This window comes from Mirounga leonina, unplaced genomic scaffold (genome assembly GCF_011800145.1).
Source record: "Mirounga leonina isolate KUSES-001 unplaced genomic scaffold, KU_Mleo_1.0 Mir_114, whole genome shotgun sequence".
Lineage (NCBI taxonomy): Eukaryota > Metazoa > Chordata > Mammalia > Carnivora > Phocidae > Mirounga > Mirounga leonina.
Genome location: NW_023270265.1, coordinates 23,994,252 through 24,017,067, shown reverse-complemented (window position 1 = coordinate 24,017,067; position 22,816 = coordinate 23,994,252). Strand labels below are relative to the sequence as shown.

At 52.5% G+C, this 22,816-nt stretch overlaps 2 protein-coding genes across 4 annotated transcripts; both read right to left on the bottom strand.

Moving 5' to 3' along the window:
• Positions 1-241: 241 nt before the first annotated feature.
• On the bottom strand, positions 242-22,417 carry HOGA1 (4-hydroxy-2-oxoglutarate aldolase 1). Of its 3 annotated transcripts, XR_004683127.1 has the most exons (8): positions 21,936-22,417; positions 12,037-12,165; positions 11,719-11,846; positions 11,124-11,258; positions 10,779-10,875; positions 9,002-9,135; positions 3,431-3,592; positions 1,088-1,174 (listed from the first exon to the last, which is right to left on the bottom strand). XR_004683127.1 is itself a non-coding variant. In XM_035026443.1 (7 exons), exons 1-7 carry the CDS (start codon positions 22,144-22,146, stop codon positions 1,025-1,027), a joined length of 984 nt encoding a protein of 327 aa, XP_034882334.1. In that variant the 5' UTR covers positions 22,147-22,416; the 3' UTR covers positions 242-1,024. The 3 variants fall into 3 exon arrangements, 2 of the variants coding, with proteins under 2 accessions (XP_034882334.1, XP_034882346.1); XM_035026443.1 differs by lacking the exon at positions 3,431-3,592 and having other exon boundaries at positions 242-1,174; positions 21,936-22,416; XM_035026455.1 differs by lacking the exons at positions 3,431-3,592; positions 12,037-12,165 and having other exon boundaries at positions 242-1,174; positions 21,936-22,416.
• On the bottom strand, positions 15,800-22,022 carry CUNH10orf62 (chromosome unknown C10orf62 homolog). The gene is made up of 2 exons (XM_035026467.1): positions 21,936-22,022; positions 15,800-18,796 (listed from the first exon to the last, which is right to left on the bottom strand). The coding sequence occupies exon 2, from the start codon at positions 18,135-18,137 to the stop codon at positions 17,451-17,453; it is 687 nt and encodes a 228-aa protein (XP_034882358.1). The 5' UTR covers positions 18,138-18,796; positions 21,936-22,022; the 3' UTR covers positions 15,800-17,450.
• Positions 22,418-22,816: the final 399 nt, after the last annotated feature.

Here is a 22,816-nt window from a genome sequence, read left to right as displayed (position 1 = left end):
TTCTAAATATCTCAGTTGAATCTTTTTGCCTTCTACCTCCCATTCAGAACTTCAATAAGCCTTTCCCCTAGGCCACCACTGATCTAATACCTCGTTTGCTGTGGACTCTTAGGGCCTCTCTCAGAGCTGGGAGAAAGCAGACCTTGAAGGTTAAATTGCCTCTAGGAAGGTTCTTGACATCTAGGCAGGAAACCTGAGACCTACATGGCAGTGAGGTATCAATTTGTACATGGCCACACTGTTTTCACTTATTCAGCTTTATTGCAAGAACAAAGTATTATTTTTAACAATGAAAGCACAGTGCCTAAGGCAAGAGGATGGCCAGGTCTTAGACCAAGTCTCCTTCCCTAATGTCTCAGACCTAGGTTGGCTAGAAGTCTCCTTGAATGTAACATTTATCCACCAGGGGTCATTATTTACCAACTCTGGCAAGCCCCTGGATCGGCTCTGTGCTCTCTACGGTTGAGATCAAGGCTAGAGATGAGAATATGAGATAATCAAAATGGATTTAGGAAAGGGCACTGTGTCTGGAATGCAGCTTGGGGGCCTTTCAAAGGCCAGTGACACTTCTGATTAGGTTTCCGAACCCACTGCTTTCCCTGGAAGGAGTCAGGTTCTTAGGAATAGCTCTGGCTCCCCGCTGTACTGTGCTGGGCTCAGGTGTGTACCCCCAAGTCTAAGCGGCCGTCCCATCAGTAAAATACATGACCTTACTTGTGCCCAGTAGCCCCCTGCTCTTGCCCTCTAGCTCCTGGTCACGTCCCAGGGCACAGGAAGGCACAGTAGAAGGATAAGCAATTGCTCCTTCCCAGACTGAAGGTCTCTAGAGAACAGTTTAGGATACAAATGCCAGCAGTCATGGGGCTGTGAGAATAGGAAATGGGGATGCATGGCAGAGCCTGGGAGAGGCTACCTGGAGGACCGAAGTAGGGAAACAGGCTTTGAAGCCTCGTACCCCCATGTGCCTCTTCGACTGCAGGTACAAGGCAGGAAGCTGAGATGGGCTCGGGTCCTCTCCTTGCCCTCAGAGCCAGCCATTACTGCTGAAATCCGTACGCAGCTCCTCCTCGTCCGTGGGGCTCAGCTCCTGCAAGGGGGCTCGGCAGGGGCCTCCATAGTAGCCAAACCAGTCCATGGTCTTCTTCAGCCCGGGGATCCCAAAGCGCCGGGTCACCTGTGAAGCAGGGCCTGTTAGAAGAAACTGGGGAACCCCTGCATACACATGTCTGGGACACAGGTGTCACTTTCAGAAAGTTAAGGTTCCTCCCCGCCTCCCCTGGTACAGTAACTTTACCACATCGGTGACACCACGGTCAATTGGAAATTCAGACTGAGAGACCAGAAGGCAGGTCAGCAGTAGAGAACATGATGCCAACAACTCAGATTAAGGAAGGAAGTCACCTCCTTGGGTCTTAGGAAAAAAATCCACCCCATTGGGGAAAAAAGCAGCATTCAGTCATCAAGCTGGGATGGGAGAAGATAGCAATGCTGTGGGTCTGCAGCCCAGTTCCCAGGGACCTAGGGCCAGGGCACAGCAGGCCTGGGAAGCCAGGCAGGGGAAGGGTCTATGAGAGCCTCAGGCATAGCCCAGACCTCAACTGGCCCTGCAGGATGGACCCTGACCCACTCATAGCTCCTCCCTGACCCCAACTCTGAAAAACAATGCATCAGCTGTCCTGAGAAGTTCCACTGTGTAACCTTGTATCATGAGCGTTTTCTTGTCTAAAAAATGAGGGGACTGGATGACATGATATCTAAAGTGTCTTCCATTGTAAGGGGGGACCTAAAGCTATTGTGATAACTTAAAATCATGCATGGGGTCTTACAGAAAATGAAGCATCAAGTTTCTTTGCCTTCGGCATAGCAACTGGTTATTTCATGCTGATCAGAAGTGTTAGATGAATCTTTGACTACCTAAAAACTAGGAATGTAATCATTACTTAATAATGTTTTATTTGGAGGGAAGGTAAAACCTTAGAAGTATGGGCTTCACGAAGGGTAAAATAATAAAAGAGGTTGGTTGCGAGCCACTGATGAATGATTGACGACTAACTGTTTACCACTAGTGGCCGGGGAATTTTTTCTTGGAATGAGTGATACGCCATCCTCCTCCCAGGCCTGGCCCCAGCCATGATGTTCTAATAACCTGGGCTTTTCACCCAAAACCTGAGTGGGGTATGAAAGACCTAGGGGGTTTCGTACGTAGCAGAGCAGCTCCCTCGCTGCGATCTATTGAAAGTCAGCCCTCGACACAAGGGTTTGTCCGAGTCCCCGCCGTCCCGCCGCCCCTGCCGCGGCGGGAGCCGGGGCCGGCGGGTGTAGGGGGAGGCTCTCCCGGCCTTCCCCCACCCGTCGTCCACACCCCTCGCGGGCCCGCCTCCCGGGTCCCCCCTCTCCCTCGGCCGCTCCCCCCACGGCGGGGGGAGCGGCTTGGCCGGCGGGCCTCGCGCGCCTCCCGCTGGGCTTGGGCCGGCGGGGACGGGCGCCCGTCCCGTCTTTTGAGGTGCTTGGGGGGAGGGCCTCGGGTCGCCGGGAACGGCCGAGGGGGGGGCGCACCGCCGGCGCGTCTACGCGCGTTGGGGTGGCCGGCACGCCGGCCCCTCTCCCGCCTCGACGGGGCCCCTCGGCCCCGGGCGGGGATGGGGAAGGAGGGGGAGGCCGGTGGGGTCGCGGCCCCCTAGCGCGCGCGCGGGTGTCGTCGGAGGGCGGCCACGCGGGCCCCTTTCCCGGGGGGAACGCGAGGCCGCAGGGCGGCCGGCGCGCGCTCGCGCTGGGCACGCGCCCTTGCGCTCCTTTTCCCTAAAAAAAAAAGAAAGACCTAGGGGAGAGGATGGGAACAAGAAGTACCTAGAGAAAAGCCGCCTTCCACCTTAGGTGTGTGAGATCTCTGAGTTGCCCCCTCCCCAGACCCACAGAAATAATTGAATGCTTTTTGTGGTAAAGAACACAGAAAGTCCTAAATATAGCCAGGGCAGGAGGCCAGCTAGGTCGGAAGGCAGAGGAAGGACACTGTGTTCGAGCAGGGCAGGGCAATAGGGTGACATCAAGCTGCTCCTGGGGTGGCTGAGCTGACAGCCCAGGCAGCAGAAAGGTGTTCCAGGCATTCCTGAATGTGTGCCCGGAGTTGGCACACAAGAAGGCACCGAGTGAAGAGTAAGGCAGGATGGCATGCAGAGAGCTAGCATGGCAGCAAGCATCCTCTCCTCCCAAGGGGCAGCCCACGGCTTCATCTGTAAAATGAGGAGATGACAATACCTACCCCGTGTCACAAGAATCAAATGAAAAATACCACTGTAAGACCAGACCCCAAGAGACCTAAAAGCTGCTCCTTTTCCTGTCCTGGTGGTATGCTGGTTCTGGACCCTTCTCTCTGCAAGTGGGTGGGCAAAGAGAGCAGAGGTCCCACCCCGGTGGAGTGTCCGGTACATACCGGACAGTCTGTGCTCTGATGGGGCTCAGCTGAATGGCCCTCATTTCTGCAGTTCTTGCATCGTATTAATAGGGCATCCTATCCCAGGAGAACCTTCACATCCAGAGGGACTCGTGCTTGCCTCCTCAGCTGTCCTTTCTCTAAAGCTGAGTTAATCTGCCCCTTGGAGGTAAAGATACAAGCTGTGAGGGAGATCTAGAGCCCACCACTTTACCCAAACAAAACATTACTGCTTAGCCTGGGACTATCACCTCAGATGCAAAATTTAAGGGGATGCCAAAAAAATCAGTCATCCAGGTAAGTGATATTTAGTGCCATATTTTTTTAAAAATCAAAATCAATGCAAAAAAAAAAAAATCCATGATGAACAAAGTGTCAATGTTTTAAATAAAGACAGATCCGACAGGGGCTCCTGGGTGGCTCGGTCAGTTAAGCGTCTGACTTCGGCTCAGGTCATGGTCCCAGGGTCCTGGGATCGAGCCCCACGTCAGGCTTCTCCCTCTCCCCCTGCTGCTCTCCCTGCTTGTGCTCTCTCTCTCTCTGTCAAATAAATAAATAAAATCTTAAAAAAAAAAAGACAGGATCCAACAGAACCGTGCCTTGCCATATTGTGGCCCGAGGCAAAAGTAAATGTGTGCCCCTATAGCCATGTTCTGTGTATTTTTTATTGGTTCATTTTTGTTTTTCTAGGAGTAGATGCAGGAAAAAATTTTTTGATGAGGTTGTTTCTATTCAAGCCAGGGAAGTAAAATTATAATAAATTATGTTTTTAATGTAGATAGGATATTTAAAACTAAAAGAATGCTGTTTTAATATACCTACTTTTTAATTTTCTAATATATTTTTTCAAATAGTTTACTGTTCTATGGGGGGCAAAAATCACCATTTAGAAAAATACTGAGCCTGGCTGGCTCAGTTGGTGGAGCCTGCAACTCCTTTTTTTTTTCTTTTTTAAGATTTTATTTATTTATTTGACAGAGAGAGCACAAGCAGGCGGAGCGGCAGGCAGAGGAAGAGGGAGAAGCAGGCTCCCCACCAAGCAGGGAACCTGACCTCCCCACTGAGCAGGGAACCTGACAGGGGGCTAGAGCCCAGGACTCTGGGATCATGACCTGAGCTGAAGGCAGACGCTTAACCGCTTAACTGACTGAGCCACCCAGGCGCCCCAAGCCTGAACTCTTGATCTTGAGGTTGGAAAGAGAAAGAAAGGAAGGGAGGGAAGGAGGGGAAATACTTAGAGTTTCCACTTCCAGGAAGATGGAATGGATGTACTTTTCCCTATTCCTCCCAACAAATATAGCTAAAAATCCTTGGACATTATATAAAAACAAACATAAGGGGGCGCCTGGGTGGCTCAGTCGGTTAAGTGGCTGCGTTCAGCTCAGGTCATGATCCCAGAGTCCCAGAATCGAGCCCCACATGGGCTCCCCACTCAGTGGGGAGTCTGCTTCTCCCTCTGCCCTTCACCCTGCTTGTGCACGTTCTCTCTCTGTCTCAAATAAATAAATAAAATCTTAAAAAACAAACAAACAAACAAACCTAAGACTCTGAAAGGTCGAGATAAGGAAGACAAACTAGGGACCTCAGGACCCAAGGAACACAGGGGTGAGTTCCCTGGCCTCAACTTGAAGCTTAAGAAGCCAGCAACCTCAAAATGCCAATGGGTACAGATAATACAAGCCCCCAACAAAAGCCTGTTCACTCAAGCCAAGGACCAGGAAGAAGCAGCCTAGCAAAAATGGAAAACTTTAAGACAATCACCACTCTACTCCAGCCAGGCACCCCAGCAAAAACTGTGGCCCCATCCCCACCATCCCCACCCAGGCCAGCAAAGGTTGAATTGGGACCCAGAACTTCTACACCACCCCCACACTCTGGCAGTAAAGAGTGCCCTTCACCCGCAACAATGGATGGTCTCAGCAGAGGCCCAGTGAGGAAAATCAGAGCTTACACGTCACTGCCCACACCGAAGGAGGTCACCCCCCTCCAGACATATTTGTAATGTCAGTGGTGGCCACGTGGGAAGCAGTAAGGAGGCATTCCTACCCCTTCCAGTCAGGGAGGCGTCACTGGAGGTCAGGGGCAGAGCTGGAATTTAAAAAAATCCTCCCCAAAAGAAATCTCCAGGCCCAAATGATCTCACTGGAGAATTCTAAAAAACGGTTAAAAAATATTTAACACCAATTCTACACAGTCTCTTCCAGAAAATAGAAGAGGAGGGAATACTTCCCAGTCAACTGATGAAGCTATTATTATCCTAAGACCAAAATCAGATAAAGGCAGCACCAAAAAAGGGGGAAAGCTATATACCACTATCTCCTATGAATACAGACAGAAAAATCTTCAACTAAGTATTCGCAAATGGAACTCAGCAATATCGGAAAAGAGTTACACATCATGACTAAGTGGGATTTATTCCAGGGATGCAAGTCTAGTTCAATATTAGAAAACTATCCATATAACTCAGCATATTAGCAGGCTAAAGAGGAAAAAAAAATCACACGATCATATCAATCAAGGCAGAAAAGCATTTGACAAAATACCTTCTGCAATCCCACACAGACTTGATTACTATAGGTATATAATAAATCTTAAAACCAGGTAGACTAATTACTCCCACTTTGTTATTTTTTTCCAAAATTGTTTTAGCTAGTTTAATTCCTTTGCCTCTCCATATAAACTTTAGAATAATTTGGTGTGGTTTTGCAGATAGACACACAGATGATGGGAGCAACAGAGAATCCAGAAATAGACCCACACAAATATGCCCAACTGATTTTTGACAAAGGTGCAAAAGTAATTCAATGGAAGAAAGATCATCCCTTCAACAAATGGTGGGGGAGCACGTGGATATCCAGAAGCGAAAAAAAATGAACCTCCACCTAAGTCTCACACTTCATACAAAAATGCACTCAAAATGGGTCACTGACTTGTAAAACGTAAAACTAGGGGTGCCTGGGTGGCTCAGTTGTTAAGCGTCTGCCTTCGGCTCAGGTCATGATCCCAGGGTCCTGGGATCGAGCCCCACATCGGGCTCCCTGCTTGGCAGAGAGCCTGCTTCTCCCTCTCCCACTCCCCCTGCTTATGTTTCCTCTCTCACTGTCTCTCTCTCTGTCCAAAAAAAAAAAAAAACCTTAAAAAAATTTTTTTTTAATTAAAAAAATGTAAAACTATAAAACTTTTAGGAAAAAAAATAGGAGAAAATCCTCACAATCTAGTGCCAGGAAAAGCCTTCTTCCACTTGACATTAAAAGCATAAATATAAATGAAAATATTGATGAATTGGACGTCATCAAAATTAAAAACTTTTGTTCTGCAAAAAACCTGTTCAGAGAATGACAAGACAAGCTATAGATGGGGAGAAAATATTTGCAAACTACATATCTCACAAAGGACTGGTATCTAAAAGATATAAAGAATTTCCAAAACTCAATGGTAAAAAGAAAAAAATCCAGGGCCCCTGGGTGGCTCAGTTGGTTAAGCAACCTTTGGCTCAGGTCATGATCCCAGAGTCCTGGGATTGAGCCCCGCATTGGGCTCCCTGCTCAGTGGGGAATCTGCTTCTCCCTCTGCCTGCCGCCCCCCTGCTTGTGTGTTCTCTCTCTCTGACAAATAAATAAATAAATTTAAAAAAAAAATCCAATTATAAAATAGGCAAGAGACATACACAGACATTTCATTTAAGAAGATATACAGATGGCAAATAAAAACATGAGAAGACGTCCAATAGCATTAGTCATCAGAGAAATGCAAGCTAAAACCACACTGAAATGTTTCTACACACCTATCGGAATGGCTAAAATAAAAAATAGTCACATATGCCTAAAGCTGGTGAGGAGGCAGAGAATGGGTCAGTCATACATTTACACTGATGGAAACGCAAAACGGCATAGCCACTCTGGAGAACAGTTGGGCAGTTTCTTAAAAAACTAAACATGCAGGGTGCCTGGGTGGCTCAGTTGGTTAAGCGACTGCCTTCGGCCCAGGTCATGGTCCTAGAGTCCCTGGATCGAGTCCCGCATCGGGCTCCCTGATGGCGAGGAGCCTGCTTCTCCCTCTGACCCTCCCCCCCTCTCATGTACTCTCTCTCATTCTCGCTCTCTCAAATAAATAAATAAATCTTTAAAAAAAAAAAACACAAAAAACTACACATGCAATCATCATATGACCCATGAATTATGTATTTATCCCAGAAAAATGAAAACTTACAGTCACGAAAAAACGTGTACATGAATGTTCAGAGCAGCTTCTCATAGCCCCGAACTGGAAATGACCCAGCTGTCCTCCCACCAGTGAATGGTTACACACAGTGTGGCCCGGCCACACCGTGAAACACTATTCATCAATAAAAAGAAACGGGCTATTGCTGCATGCAACAGCTCGGATGAATGTGCACAGAATTCTGCAGAGTGAAAGCAAGCCAATTTCAAAGGTTAGAGACCCAATGATCCCCTTCATATAGCAGTCTTGAACTGACACAACTATAAAAATGGTGAATGGATGTGCAGTTGCCGGAGTTAAGGAGGCGGTGGGGGCAGGAGGTGAGTAGGTGTAGTCATGAAAGCATAACATGAAGGATCCTTCTGGTGATAAAAATACTCTGTACCTGGACTGTATCAAAGTCCAAATCCTGGTTGTGATATTGTACTGTAATTTTGTAGGATATTCCCATTGGGGGAAACTGGGGAATGGGTACATGGACTCTCTCTGTATTCTTTCTTTTTTTTTTTTTTAATTTTTATTTATTTATTTGAGAGAGAGAGAGAAAGAGAGAGCAAGAAGGCACACGCAGGGAGAGTGGCAGAAGCAGTCTCCCTGAGATCATGACCCAAGCCAAAGGCAGACGCTTAACCGGCTGAGCCACCCAAGTGCCCCTGGATTATTTTTTACAACTTCATCTGAACCTACAGTTATCTCAAAATTAAAAGTTTAATTTAAAATACACATACAAAGGTGTCTCTAAGAACACACATTTTCCTTCCTGCCTCAGACCCCAATATGGTTCTGCACAGCGCTGCTGGGCTCTTGACAGGCATTCCATCTCGGCTCTTCTCCTTGACTTGCCCAATACAGAATTGGGGTACACCGTCTGACTGCAGAGAAGATTATTGAAAGACAAAACTCTCCTGGGAAGTCTGGGCTCTGAATACATCCAACCTTCTAACTCCTCCTTTACTCCCTATCATTCTGTTCTCCGGGATCTGACTCATAAAGCTGATGGAAAGGCCCATGATTCACTCTCCCCAGGCAGTGCATCTCTAGGTAAGGTCCCGGGATTACTTATGTCACCACAATCAGCCAGGTTGTTTGTCTCAACGCTTATTCCTGGGTCTAGAGGATTAGAATTTTAACTGGCTCCCTAAGTGAATTCCAACACAACCAACAGGGCTCAACTTTGTCTGAAGTCGTGATTGGAGTTCCCACGCTGGGAGGTTCTCTAAAAGGATTTTCTGAAAGGGAAGAGGCTACGTGGGGACGCCTGTGCCTGCCCTGGCTCCTGCCCCAATGAGGACACAGACACCCCCCCCAACACACACACACATGCCTTGGGGTCATTGGCTGGGAGCTCACCGCAGTGTTTGGCTCAATGAGGCGGTGCTGCAGTTTCTGGGCATCTTCCCATTGCCCCGTGAGGCAGAGTCGCTCCAGCTGGCACACCTGAGCCCCCAGGACATTGGCCAGGGCACACACGCCCCCCACAGCTCCTGCCCCAGAGTAAGATGCAGAACATCAGCCAGAGCCTCTTCTCACAGGCAATTCCAAAGCCTGCGCCCCCGCACCTCTTATTCTGGGGAAAGAGGATGTGGATTTCGGTGCCACTGGTTGGTCATATCCAAGGCATGCTCTGTGAGTCCAGAGTACAGATTTCCAGAGAGAAAAGCTGCCAGCATATTTGAAGTAGAATTGCACAGGCTGAAGGTCAGGGAACAGAGCCTGAAGGCTAACTTAAGAACAGTTCCTCCCCTGCACCCCCCAACACACCTCCCAGAGTAAAGTCCCACCTGCCAGTTGACACCTCCACGATCCTCTAATAGCCCCCTGACTCATCAGTCCGGGAAGGGGGTGGAGTGGACGGGAAGACCTTGCTCTTCTGAAATCTTATCTCCCCGCCCCCCCGTGAATTTGGCCTGGGACGGCGCTGGGGGTGGGGGTGGGGGTGGGGGTGGAAAGAGCCCTGGACACAGTCGGGAGACCAGGCATTTCCTCCCACTGGCAGCGTGAACTTGCCCAAGTCCTAGACTTCCCGGTCCTCTCTGTTCTCATCTGGGCAATGAAAATGGGCTGGCTGTGATCTTGGGGGGCCTTGCCACTCTGCCAGCCTGTGATGTGATTCTAAGGCTAGTTAGGGGTGACCCTAAGCACCGTGGCCTCAAGACTGGAGAGTGGGAAATTTGGAATGAGCTAAAAAAGCTGCCATTTATGGATCCCCACTCTACGCCAGGCACTACGTGGACAACGTGGCCACATTCTCACACGTTCTCACAACACCCCCCTGCTTTACAGAGTAGAAGCTCAGGCCCAGCGAGGTTGAATACCCTGCCCGGCAGTAAGTACTACCCCCCCACCCCACCTCCAGAGCCTGTGCTCTTTCCATCTGCCCCTCCCTCGGGAACAAGGCTTCAGTGGGTCTCCTCTTCTGCCCTTGCACTTTAGAGACTGTGACGTGGCAGAGGAGAGATGTGCAAGGACCCAGGCAGCAAGCCGGTCTGTGGAGACCAGAGGCCAGGAACCAGCATTGTCCCCTCAGCACTGGAGAAGTAACACAGATCTGGCCTTGCTGCGGCTCCAGCCGAAGGGAGCAGATGCTTCCCCTCTTCCCCGCTCCCGGGCTCAAATCCAACCTGAACCCAAGGAGCCCAACCCACAACAGACCGGCGTGGTTGGTTTAACGGTGAGGTTCCTAGGATCCTGGACTAGAACAGAATCAGGCAGCTGAAGATCCCTGGCCCAACCCTATAGATCTGACAGTTCCTTCTGGCCTGGCACCAGGGGGAGGCGAAAACAGACTCCTGGACCAGAGGAAAAGCCCCAAGGCCTCTATCCTCAGAGAATGATTTACAGGGTGAGATTAGAGGGGCTAAATTTGTCAACTAAGCAGGGAGCTCAGGACTTAGAACAAACTTCGGGCATCCCTGCTACAGCCCAAGGATTATACACAACCACCCTCTACTGCCCGGAAAGGTCACTCGGAAGCACCCAATTTTCAGACAAGCGAGCAGCGTTTTGGAATCCTGAGGTTTCCAAGCAGGCAGACTGGCAAAAGGACCCCACAGAAGGGGCCCCAGCCCTCGGCGGGGGGGGCCTGGCTGTACCACCCACGACAGTGTGAGTGCAGCAGGAGGCCTACCCACGGCGTAGCTGGCCAGCAGGAAGCCAGCCGATCCAGCCAACACCTGGAAATCCTGCCTCCGGGTCTTGTGAACCATCAGCCCCATCCTGGTCACCTGCAACAGCAAACGTGCGTGAGAACCGCGCCCAGAGCTTCAACACCAAGCGAGATGGGGGCTGGGCGGGGGATGAGCCCCCCTGCCCCAGAGAGCTAGCCCCAAAACTTGGACAAAGCCCCAGAGAGCCCGCACAACGGCAAGAACCCCGAGAGCAGCCCAGGACTGAAGCGGGTCCCAGAGCTGCCCCGAAGTTGATGGCCCAGGAGACGAGGAAGGAGCCCCAGCCAGGAGACGCTGCTACTCACATCACCGCCACTGTCCTTGATGCCCACGATGTTCGGGTGCTGGGAGAGCGTGACCACCGCATCCACGGGCAGGGCCAGGCCCGTGTTGGCTGGGACGCTGTAGAGCACCACAGGGACTGGGGAGAGGTCAGCGACCTGAGGGAGGCAGAGAAGAGAGGGGAGGTGGTGGGGCCCGAGGGGCGCGAGGCACTGCCCACCACCACCAGCTCCGGGCCTGGGGCCCTGGGGGCCACCTGGATATGCCCACCTCCTGCACTAGGAGTCACAGTGCCGTGTTCCCTGCTTGTAAGCGATAATAATAACATTTCATGAGCGCTTTCTATGTGCCAGGCTCAGCTCTAAGTCCTCTGCATTTCGATGGAACTCGGTCCTCACAAGGACCCCGTGAGGAAGACCGGGCCATTCCTCCCATCCGAGAGGCAAGGAAACAGCCACACAGCGTGTTTGGCCAGCGGCCCAGCGGCAGCCCTCCCCGTCCCCACGGCTGCCATTCACGGGAAGGAGGCTCCCCCTCGGCCCCCAGCTGCTCTCTCTCTCCCCAGGCAGCCTCCTCTCAGTCCCAGGCCCCAACCCCATGCCCAGGCCCCACACCCACCTTGGTGTAGTGGTGAATGAGGGCAGCGCTGCTCATGCGGCCACGATAGTAGCAAGGGGTCACCACGATGGCGGCGTCTGCCCCAACCTGGGCCATGCTCACAGTCATCTCCACAGTGGCTTGCGTGGCTATAGGAGGAAAGAGGGAGTCTTCCCTATGGGCCGCGGCGCGCGAGAGCAGGAGGCCGAAGGGCTGGGCAAGCAAGGGGTTCAGAAGAGACAGAACCAGTAGGCTGAACCAGCCCCAGGGCCAAGGAGCCTGGCTCCCCACTCCCAGGCCCCCCAAGCACCCCCAGAGCCCAGAGCACTGTGGCCTCACACTCGCAGCCAGAGCCGGCTAGCAGGAGTTTGTCCTTGGGCATGGCCTGGCGGACGCGGCTCACCACCTCCAGCCGCTCGCTGCTGGTCAGGAAGGGGAACTCGCCATTGGAGCCCTGGACCACGAAGCCTGCAAGACAGGTCCCATCACAGCCAACGCCTTCCCATCCTCTACCAACAACCGGGATGTTGCCGTTACGCACACCCAGGTCCCTACCACCCCAACGCCATAGTTTTTCACACATTTCCTTCCCATCTTTGTCCTGATGCAGGCAGATGTTTTACCCAGTTGTGACGGCAGTGTCCACACCATTTTTCTTTGTGTTAATGAAATATTTTAGCTATACCCAAAAAACTCGATAATAGTAGAATCCACAGGTGTGTACCCAGCACCCACGGCAACCCTCCCCTGATCACCTTTTTCTTCCTCTTCTAGCTGTCCCGACTCGGGTGTCATTGTTCCCGTTCATGTCTTTATACCCTTAAGGCATACATATTGACCCATAAACAAGATAGAAGACGTTTTTTGCCATTTTAAGCTTTATAGGAATGGAATCAAGCTCATACCAGCATCTGTGGTTTGCTATTTTTGCTCAAGATTATGTTGTGAGCTTTGTCCCTAGCAGTACACAGTTCTGATTCATTTTAATTGCTATATTATATTCTGTTGTGAAGTTAGACTACAATTTACTTTTCATTCTCCTTTTGGGGACATTTAGAATGTTTCCTTAGTTTTGCTATTACAAATAATGCTGAAACAAACACATCCTATAAGGTCTTCTGTGCCCATGTCTGAGCTTCTCTACAGTCTACTTGGGCGTGTAATTGCTGAGCCACATCCATGTGCATCTTCACGTGCCAAACGTCTGCCTCATTAGCCAGTTTGTACCACATGGAAGGGCCTGTTAGTGTTCATCCATGCTATCGCTGGGTATTGTCAGAGTTAATTTTTGCCAATTTTCTGGGTGAAAAGTGACATCCCATTATTTTATTTTGCATTTTCCTGTTTGACCGATCATTTGAGAGGTTTCTAACACCACCAGATAAGGTGTCAACCCTTTTATATCACAGAATTGATGCTCTTTGGCTGAATCTGAAGGGAATGTTAGAGTAAAACCATTTTCCTCTCTGCTTCTTTCATTTCACTTTCTCTTTCCTCTTCTTCCTCCTCTCTACTCCATCCCATTCCAAAAACATTGTTCTGAAATAGTTGACAAATACAGCCTATGACACAACAAGATTATTAATAAATAGGAGACCTCTTGGGAGAAAGCAAAGAAGAGAAAGCTGGGGGGCAGGATACTGATATACAAAATCCCTGCCACGCAGTTGTGAGAGATGGGCCATCACTTTGGTTTGGAGCTTCCTGACAGTCAAAGCTAAAAGGGAAATGTGATCAGCTGACAGATACGCAGAACTCAAGATCAAAGCAAAGCAGCTGCCCCAGAAACACACAGAGTTTCCTGGCATTGGGACCAAGAGAGACTGTTCCAGTGAGTCATCCTTAGGGGACACAGTGTGATGGAGAGTCAACTTTTCAACACAAACCTTTTTCCATGCTGTTCACGACACCAGCAGATTCCACGGAGTGGATTGCCAGAATAGCTCACTGGATACTTAGCAGTCCCCCCCCCCCCCCCGCCACTTTTTTGCCTTGGTAACATTGCAGGGAGCATCTTGAGGCAAATAGGTTTTGGCTTCTGTTGTGTTGCCTCCTCAGGATCCATTTCTCCACGTCAGGCCAGGAGCCTCCTTCTGTCTTGTTCCAAAGGTGCTGGTCCTTGGCCAGTGTGAGTGCCCCCATGTGTGAGTCGCCAACCCCGGAGAGGATTGGACCAGCATCTTCTGCTGAGAGGTCAAAGATTCTGAGATGGAACTTTTGCCACTGCCTCTATGGAAATGCCTCCAAAGACATCTCCCTCCCTCCACAACCCTGGCTGCCACCACCACCCTGGGAGGGGGCCAGGCCCATTCCTGCACCAGCCACTTCTTCGGCCGTGTTCACTCATCCCCAAGACCCCCTTCGTTCTGGGGGCCAGTTCCAGGGGCTCCTGAGCAGCAGGGCAGCTGGGTCTTGCGCTCTCCGAGGGGAGGCAGGCCCCTGTGCTCAAGACTCCCGGTGGCCTCTCCCTTGTCTCAGAAAGGAGCATGTGACCCAGGCCGGAGGAAGGCAGGCCAGGCTGGGGAGGAGGGACTATCACAGAGTCGGGAAACAGTCGGACCCAGCTCCCCTTTTGAGCAAATTACATCATGTATCCGAGTCCCCATTTCCTCTTCTACGGGATGATAATAAAAACATTTCAATCCTACCTCGTAAGGCTACTTTAAAGGCCCAAACAAGAAAATGTACAAGAAAGCACCTTGAAATCTGTGAACTGGTGCTGCAAAGAACCCCCCCCCCTCTCCTGGGTGGGATGTCCAGTTTTAGGCCTGCTGTGCCTCCCCTGGTGTAGAGAGGGGACTAGAGCGGGGCGGGGGTGGGGGGGGCGCCAGGGCCCCGGACGGGTCAGGGAGTGAAGACAGCATGCGATGAAAGAGCAGGTGGGTAGAGTGGTCAGATGCGTCGGCTCTGAACTGAGAGGAGCCTGCGCGAAACTCGGCGCGGGCCCTTATCGGCTATGAGATCTTGGGCAAATGGCGTCACCAAGCCTCAGCTTCCTCACATGAAAAATGGGGATATTAGTGCCCTCCTTAAAGAGTTGTGAGGCTTAAATGAGATACTACTTATAAAGTGCTTAGATTAGAACCTAGCAGTGTTAGCTGTAATTATGACAGAGTCCGGAGAAAGTGCTCAAGCCTTAAATCAGGAGGGTGGCAGCTGTGGGAGGGGAGCCTGCTCTCAGGAACTTCTCCTCCCCGATCCAGCTGCGAGACAATGCGGCTCATCACAGAAGCTACTCTCCCTCAGCCCCACGGTTATGCTGACTGCTCTGGGGAGCCAGAGTGGCTGGGGGAGAGGAGTGCGTCTTCAGGGCTGGGCATGCACAAGGAACATGGTGACTGATGTGGCCCAAAGGAATCACAGTCTCTCTTACTCTTATGCCCCTTGACCCATCATCCTTGCCACCTCCCCTCAGAAGTCTTCCCAGGATCCCTCCACCAGACATCTCTCCTCTGAACTTCCATCTCCTGTTCCTTGTCCTTCCCTGTGGCCTACCCAAAAATATACAGACGTTCTCCAGAACCCTTCCATCTCCCCCACCTCCACGTGCAGGATTAGGCAAAATTTCTCAAACTGGTCTCTGCTGTAAAATGAGGAAGTTGGACTGTATGCTCTTCTACGTCCTTCTGGGCTCTAAACTTCGGAGTCACGTTTCTGGCTTTTCCTGCTACCTTTCGCACATCTCTAAATGTTCCCCTTCAGCCAAACTGTCAAGGTCCCCCAGACACAGTGTCACGACCCTGTCTCTACACCTTTGCGCATGCTGTTCCCTTCTGCCTGGACCACCTTCCTCCCTGAGCTGCAGCCCCGGAGAGCCTTTCTCACTCCCCCTGGCTTCTGCCCCTCCTGTTATTTTGTCCCCCTTGCACAGCACATGGCCCCACTTTGCCAAGAATCATCAAGATCACAGACATCCCCTCATGTTGGCCTCCTCCACGACACCCAGTATGAAGTATTTTAAATTTAAAGTGTATATATGCACACACACACACACACATTAACATTTATATAAAGTCACTTATTAGTAATTTTAAAAAATATTCAAATACTGGGGCGCCTGCCTGGCTCAGTCAGTGGAGCATGCGACTCTTGATCTCGGGGTTGTGAGTTCGGTCCCCACGTTGGGTGTATAGATTACTTAAAATCTTTACAATAGATAGATAGATAGATGAATTCAAATACATCCAATTATGCCCCATAAAATCAATCAACAACATTTAGGGTGTTTGTAGATTTATCCATCCTTTGGAAGGATTCTGGGCGCCTTCTTCTGGGAAGTTTGAGGCCCACAGGCTGGGAAACACTGGTAAGTTCATCACAGATGCCAATGGTACATTTCTATGTAAAGGAGCCACTGGGGGTTAGACAGTGTGGTGTAGCTGACTTCTCTCAACTTTCATGGGAGACAGAGCTGCCTCCCTTTAAGCCCCTTACTGGAGGTCCCCCCTTGCCCCAGAAACGGCTTCTTGGGACCCAGGAAGAGGAGGCAGGGGAAGTCCCACGCTTGAGGGAGGGCACAGAGAGTCAGGACATGTGGTAAGAGGGCAGAGGTAAGCATGAGAGAGGGAGCCCCCTGGAGGGCCACCTCTAGGGGGCAGCACAAGGCAGGGACTTGGGGTCTGAGCTTTGGAGTCGGCCAGAGCGGGGCTCTAACTCCACCACTTACTGTCGATGCCCTGTCAGGTGAATTACAGCTCTGAGCCTCAGGTGTCTCATCTGCAGAACGGAGGTAACGCAATACTGTCTCCATGGGACTGTGCTGTAACACTTAACATAGAACATGGCACATACTAAAAACTGAAAAGAAAAAAAAAAAGAGGGAGCTGCTGGTAGTACTAGTAATACCACTAATCCATAGTACCAGCAGCAGCCCGTAGTACCAGCAATACCACTCGTCCGTAGTACCAGCAGCAGCCCCAGCCACGGTAACATAAACAGGAAGAGAGAGTATATGGCACAACAGCTCTGAAGGTAGGCGGGGGAGGCATTAATGGGGATCCCAGCGGCCCCGGAAAGCAGGTGGGGCAGGGAGAGAGCACTGCAGTGCAGGAGGCCACACGACTCGAGCAGCAGGAGATAGGGTGAAGATGACACCAAGAGGACAGGAGACCCACACCCCACCTTGCTTACTAGCTTCTGAAAGCCTGTCTCTCCCCCCACCTCTCAACACCTGGCCGCTTCCTCCTTCCCTGGCCAAGAGCGGGTTGGTGGGTGCTGAGCTCCCGGGAGACGTCCCATCCCCAGAACCTGAGACCCGGGGAAGCTGATCTGTGGAGTCTTGAATCAGCCCAGCAAAAAGCCCAAGCCAAGGGCCACACGAAGAGGACTGTGGGAGCGGAACCCTCTCCCCGCATCCCCGCCCAGTCCTGAGGCTGGCCACAGAGCCCCCCAGACTCAGAATGAGGGTATACAAGGCTTTATTGGCTCAGTTCCAGGCATCTGGCGTCGGTCTGGGGGCTCTCAGCTGCTCCCGGGATCTGCCTCGCCGGGCTTCTCTCGGTGGGTCTTCAGGGGCCCGGGCGTGTGTCTCGGCTGCTTCCCTTCCTTCCACCTGCCCCTCCATCGGGAGCCATTCTCCGTGACAGACCCTACTCACAGACTTGAAGGGGCCCAGGAGCCCCGTGGGGGGCTGAGGAAGAAGGGTGTTGGGCGGCAGCCTCTCACCCTGGGCCACACGGGCTGCCCCACAGGAGAGAAAACACGCCCACGCTTGTGTGCCAGCCTGTCGGGGGAAGGGGCGTCTCCGTCTGTGGTTAGGTGATGGCTTCAAAGGGGTGGTAGGTGTGGTGGCTGCGGTCGGGCAGGCTGTGGCTCGGGTGGCTCGGATGCCCCTGGTGGCCGTGGGGACCGTGGCCATGGAAGGTGTGTGTGTGGTTCATGCCGGCTACCGCGGTTTCTCGCTGAGTGAGGAAATTCCCCTTCAGCTTCAACTCCACCTCCTCGAGGCCCTTCAGCTCCTCCTGGTTGATGTCTTTGGACTCCAGGTGGCCTGAGTTCTGGTAAATCATGGCACGCTGCAACATGGAATGAGCCAGCTGCTGTCCCAGGTTGTCCATCTCCTTGGTACAGGCGGCCACAGCAGCCCAGGTGGCCGCATCCGTGGACGAGGATCTTCCAGACTCCCGCTGGGTCTCTCTGGTCAGCGAGGAGCCAGACAACCTCTGCTTGCTGGCGAAGGACTGCTGGTGCAGAGCTGTGCCCACCTCTCCTTGCCTGGTGGTGAAGGCCTCTGTGCGCACCGTGGTGCCGGCCGCCCCACGGCCACTCTCGGGGGCAGGGGGGGTGCTGCTGCTGGCGGCCAGCTTCTCTTCAGAAAGGCGGCTAAAGTGAGACTTAATCCAGTTCTCATTCTTTGCTTGGTGACCTTCGGGTGGCCCCTGCTCCTCCTGGGCAGGAGCAGGAGATGTCTTCCTTCTCCTCCTCCTCTGAATCCACAGCATGAGGCCTCCACCGCCCAGTAAGAGGGCAGCCCCCAGCACCACCTTGCATGATGGTTGCTGGATGAGCTCCAAGAAGGCCTCCAGGACCCTACGCCAGGCAGGCAGAGCTAAGAGCGCACTGGGAGTGGGGGAGCCCGGATGGTATGGTTCATCTTGAAGGGCAGGTTCCCCGAGGCTGTCTGGCTGGCAGGCCCCCAGCTGGACCCTTCCTAGGATGCCCCTCCCACCTCAGCAATGAACCCCATTGTGAGGAAGGTGGCTAGGGGGGCGGGGTGGGGAGAGGCCACAGCATCCCTCACGTCCAACCTGGCAGGCCGTTTCCTGAGGCCCAAGTCCCGTCTCCCACCCGGACAGCTGTCCCCGAGGTCAGTGGAAAAGCAGCTTCCCCAATTCTGAGTCCCTTCTGCCTTCTGCTTGTGACCCATTCTGCAACTCAATCCTTCTTTTCCAATCTTTGGTTTCTCTCCCTCTCCATCCAGTGGCCCCCAGGGGGCAGGTGCGCCGACCACGGCTGAAGGGGTCCTTCCATTCCAGGCTGCCTGACGTCGGTGTCTCCTTTCATTCAGGGCCCACCCCTGCTGCCAGCTTGGCACATTTGCAGCCTCAACCCCTTTACAGAGCAGGGTCCAGAAGGAAAGGGGCCCGGGAAGGAGCTCATTCTAGAATAACATAAGGTCACAACTGAGAGGAGACAACAGTGGGCTGAGAAGGCAGAGCAGATAGGACAGGGGTCTTCAACAGATGCCAGATCCCAGAGGCCATTCCAGGATGGGGGCTGCTACCTCGTGCCTCAGTGACACACCTGCAAGCCCAGAATTCTCCCCCCTCCCCCTGAGCCCTGGTTAAATGGGCACAGTTTAGATGATGAGCAGGTGGGCCACCTGGCCAGGCTCTCTGTAGGTACAGACAGTGGAAAGCCTGGCCCACAATCCCAAATTATATCCAGAGCCTCTCAGGGTAGAAACAGGCCTGGGCCCCTCTATTTTTCTCCCAGAGGCATCTAACACATTTTTTTAAAACCACATTTCACTTTTTAAAAGTGAATGCTAGGGGCCCCTGGGTGGCTCAGATGGTTAAGCGTCTGCCTTTGGCTCAGGTCATGATCCCAGAGTCCTGGGATCGAGTCCCGCGTCGGGATCCCTGCTCCTTGGGAGCCCGCTTCTCCCTCTGCCTCTCTCTCTCTCTCATGAATAAATAAAATCTTTAAAAAATAAAAATAAAAAAAAATAAAAGTGAATGCCAAAGTAAATGCCAAAACAGGGTTGTAAAAATTGTGATTTTTTTAAACAAAATATTTTTATTTAACAAAGTAATGGCTTTAATATACACAATAATATCTTTGTCTATGTACTAAGGGAATAAGATACAAGCTCAAAGTTTTATGGGGAACATCATCTCCCTAGTCCTGCTGAAGTAGCTCTGTGGTCGTCCACTAACCTCATTTGGAAATAACAACTCAAAGTTCATCTTCGAGGTTGTTTGTAGGAGTGAGCTCAGGGCCAAATGGCCCCTCTGCAACAGTTTTACCCTCCGGTCTCTAGTTATAACTTTCATTTAAAAATGATACTCTTTATACAAATAATCAGTAAAAATTAACAATTCAAAAATAAGAAATAAAGAGAGCTACACAGTTTCAGGCAATACCTTCCAGAAGAATCTCTAACCGTTCACTGATTCATTAAAGGCAGGTTCCCACCTCCCCTTTGGAGGCCTTTTAACTTATTGTAGGAGGCCCTGGCACTGTGGTATGTGAGGGCTTCCTCCTCTGCCCCCGAGTGTTGGGCAGCAAAGCCAAAGCCGGGGGCCAGGACAGGGCCAGAAAAACATTGTCTGTAGAGCAAAAGTTGCTCACGGCTCCTTTCCCGGGCATTCTGGCTGTGTCCTGGGAGCAGTGACAGGACCCTATGGCTCTATTCTTTATGTCAGGGCCTCACACTTGAGCTCCTTGGGAGGAATGCGTTCACCCTGTGGCTCAGTTCCATTCTAAAATGAGGAAGTCAGATTAGAGAGGTTCAGGGATTTCTCAAGGTCGCCATAACTGGCAGAACCAGGATTCTTACCCAGCCTTCTAACTCGGGATGCTGAGCTGTTTCTACTCAGCCCACTGCCTCCCTGGTGTGTGGGTAAGAGAGAGATGAGGCGGGAGCAGGACCCTGTGTGGGTCAGTGGGCGCCCGTGGCCCGTGGCCTGCCAAATCCACAGCAGCCTGTGATCCTGGGCACCCCCGTGTGCTCTGCAGGAGTGAATGAGCAGCTAGGAGGGAAGGAAAGGTCCAGAGAAGAGGCTGGGGGTGTCTGTGGATTCTCTGGGTGGCAGGCAGGCACTGGACACAGAGTTCACCCTCCCCACCCCCTGCACCAGGGTGTCATTGAACCTGGAGGGTGAAGCCGAGTCTTCCTTCCTTTTAAGATCCAAGGAGCAAGGGGCGCCTGGCTGGCTCAGTCAGTGGAGCATGCGGCTCTTGATCTTGCGGTCATGAGTTCAAACCCCATGCTGGGCATAGAGATTACATAAAAATTTTTTTTTTTAATAAATAAGAGATTCAAGGAGCTTCTCACTTTGCTTCAAGAGACGCAGGCCTCCGTGCAGACTCTCAGGCCCCAGCAAGCTGAGCCCGAAAAGAAATTTACTTAGAGTTTGTGTCACTGCTCACCATGGGCATCCACAGGGCATTCACTGAGCCCTAGCAAAGGGTCCCATCACCTCAACCCTAAGATGTGGATGGGGTTTGGTCAGGTCAGTAGTCACTGTCACAAAGCAGCTCTATGGACCTGTGGTCCTAGTGATTGTGACCACTGGATCCATAACTTCTAGGGTACATCACCCTTTTCTATTCACAGTGTGCTTTCATCTGCCCTCTCTTGGATTTCTCTCCCAGCCATTGTACGATGTGGGCATCATTACTCCCAGGTGTCAGATGGGGAGACTGAGGCTTAGAGAGATGATCTCACAGCTAGGTGGCAGAGTTGTGATCTGAATCCAGAGTCCATGTTCTCAACTGCTCTGCTGCCCCGCCTCGGTCAGAACCTCTCCACTCCCAGAGCTGGTGCCAACCAGACTTTATTTGTTGAAACAGTCTGGTCTAGCAGCTCAGCGGTTAGTGCTGTGGAGTGAAACCAAGCATAGCCCTGCAGTCAGACCTGGGTTCAAATCCCAGCTCAGCCATGTATTAGCAATGACCTTGGGCAAGCAACTGTGTCACTCTGAGCCCCAGCTCCCCGTCTGTGAAACGGGGCTAGTGAGATTACCGCCTCAGGGACTTGTTACGGGTGACAGACGAGGGTGGGCAGGATGGGAGGACCTGGCCACTTCTTCCCTTCATTTATTGTGCCTGTGGCTGTGCTGCATGTTGTCCGGTCCCTGACCTCAGCGAGGGGAGACCCACGTGTAAAGAGGAAATGAGTCAGAGGATCCAGGGAGGCTTGGCTCAGAAGAGCGTGTGCAAACAAGGCTTGTAGGGAGATGAGCCCACTGGCTGGGTTGCCACGTGACGCCCCCAGCTGCCTTCACAACCGCACAGTGTTTAGCTGACAAGGACTTTCATACCCATTACCTAGGGCCTAAGAAGGCACTCTGGTAGTTTACAACTGGGGAAACCGAGGCAGGTGAGACTCAGTCAAGGTTGCACGCCAGCAAGGAGCTTCCTGCCTCCTGACCCCAGAGCAGTGCCCCCTGCTCCTCTCCCAGAATAAAACGACTCCTCCTGAGGTACCCAATGTCTCTGAGCAGCTCACTGGCTGAGGAGACTGGGGTCATTCACCTCTCCCCCGACTCCCCCAGAGGACAGACCCCACTTACCTCGGAAGGGGAAGGTACCCAATTTGTGCAGGTTCTCCTCCAGTTTCCCATAGTCCACCTCTGCCGTGGCAGTGAAGGGGGTGGTCACAGGGGGGTAGATGCCTGCAATGTCCACCTTCCTCCCCTCCCCTGAGGCCCAGCCCCCCACATTCCTGGACAAGCCCCTGCTCAGCCCCTGCCTCACGGAGGACCAGACTCCACGGCCCAACATCTCTGCAAGAGGCCCGAGGCCCAGCTGGTCTCTGCCCCTGAGTGAGGCTGAGTCTGAACTCCTTCCTACCCTGTTAATGATCAGTGTGTCTAGTTAAAAATTTGCTGCCCCTGACTACTGGTGCTGGGGCAGGCCTGGGCTGAGAGTCCCCAGGGTCAGAGGCTAAGCCTATAGGCCCCATGGCCTCGCTCCCCTTAGGGGGCAGCTGGACAAATGCCACAACCGAGGGTCCCTCGGGCCAGGCGCGGGGGGCGGGGGGGGGGTCGGTTCCTGGAGCACCGACCCTACAGGGCTTCTCCAGTGGGGCCCGGGCCCTCCTCCCACAATTCCCGGCCCCAAAGCCCGGAAGGCAGGCCGCGGTTGGCGAAGCCGATTGGCTGAGCCGGCCCCGCCCCGCGGGAGGGAGGCGTGGTTGCTGAGCCGCCGCCCGGAACCGCCGCCCTGCGCCGGCGCGCCGCTGCCCCTGGTCCCGGGCCAGGTTCCCGCCGCGCGGGCGGGCTGCCGCGTGACGAGCCTGTGCTGGCCGCACACAGCCCTGTGGGACGGCGGTCACCAGGACGGGGGGAGGGGCAGGAGGCGTGCGCGGAGCAGCGGACCCACGCTGGGAATTTGGGAAGAGGGCTGGCGGGAAAGAAGCAAGAAGACACCTCGGTAGGAAAAGCCACAGGGC

Coding starts and splice junctions, on each gene's coding strand:
- CUNH10orf62 (XM_035026467.1), bottom strand. CDS start 18,137: ATGCTGTGGATTCAGAGGAGGAGGAGAAGGAAGACATCTCCTGCTCCT.
- HOGA1 (XM_035026443.1), bottom strand. CDS start 22,146: ATGTTGGGCCGTGGAGTCTGGTCCTCCGTGAGGCAGGGGCTGAGCAGG. Junction 11,847..12,036: donor AGCCGGCTCTGGCTGCGAGT/GTGAGGCCACAG, acceptor TTCCTCCTATAG/CCACGCAAGCCACTGTGGAG. Junction 1,175..9,001: donor TCATTGAGCCAAACACTGCG/GTGAGCTCCCAG, acceptor CCTGCTTCACAG/GTGACCCGGCGCTTTGGGAT.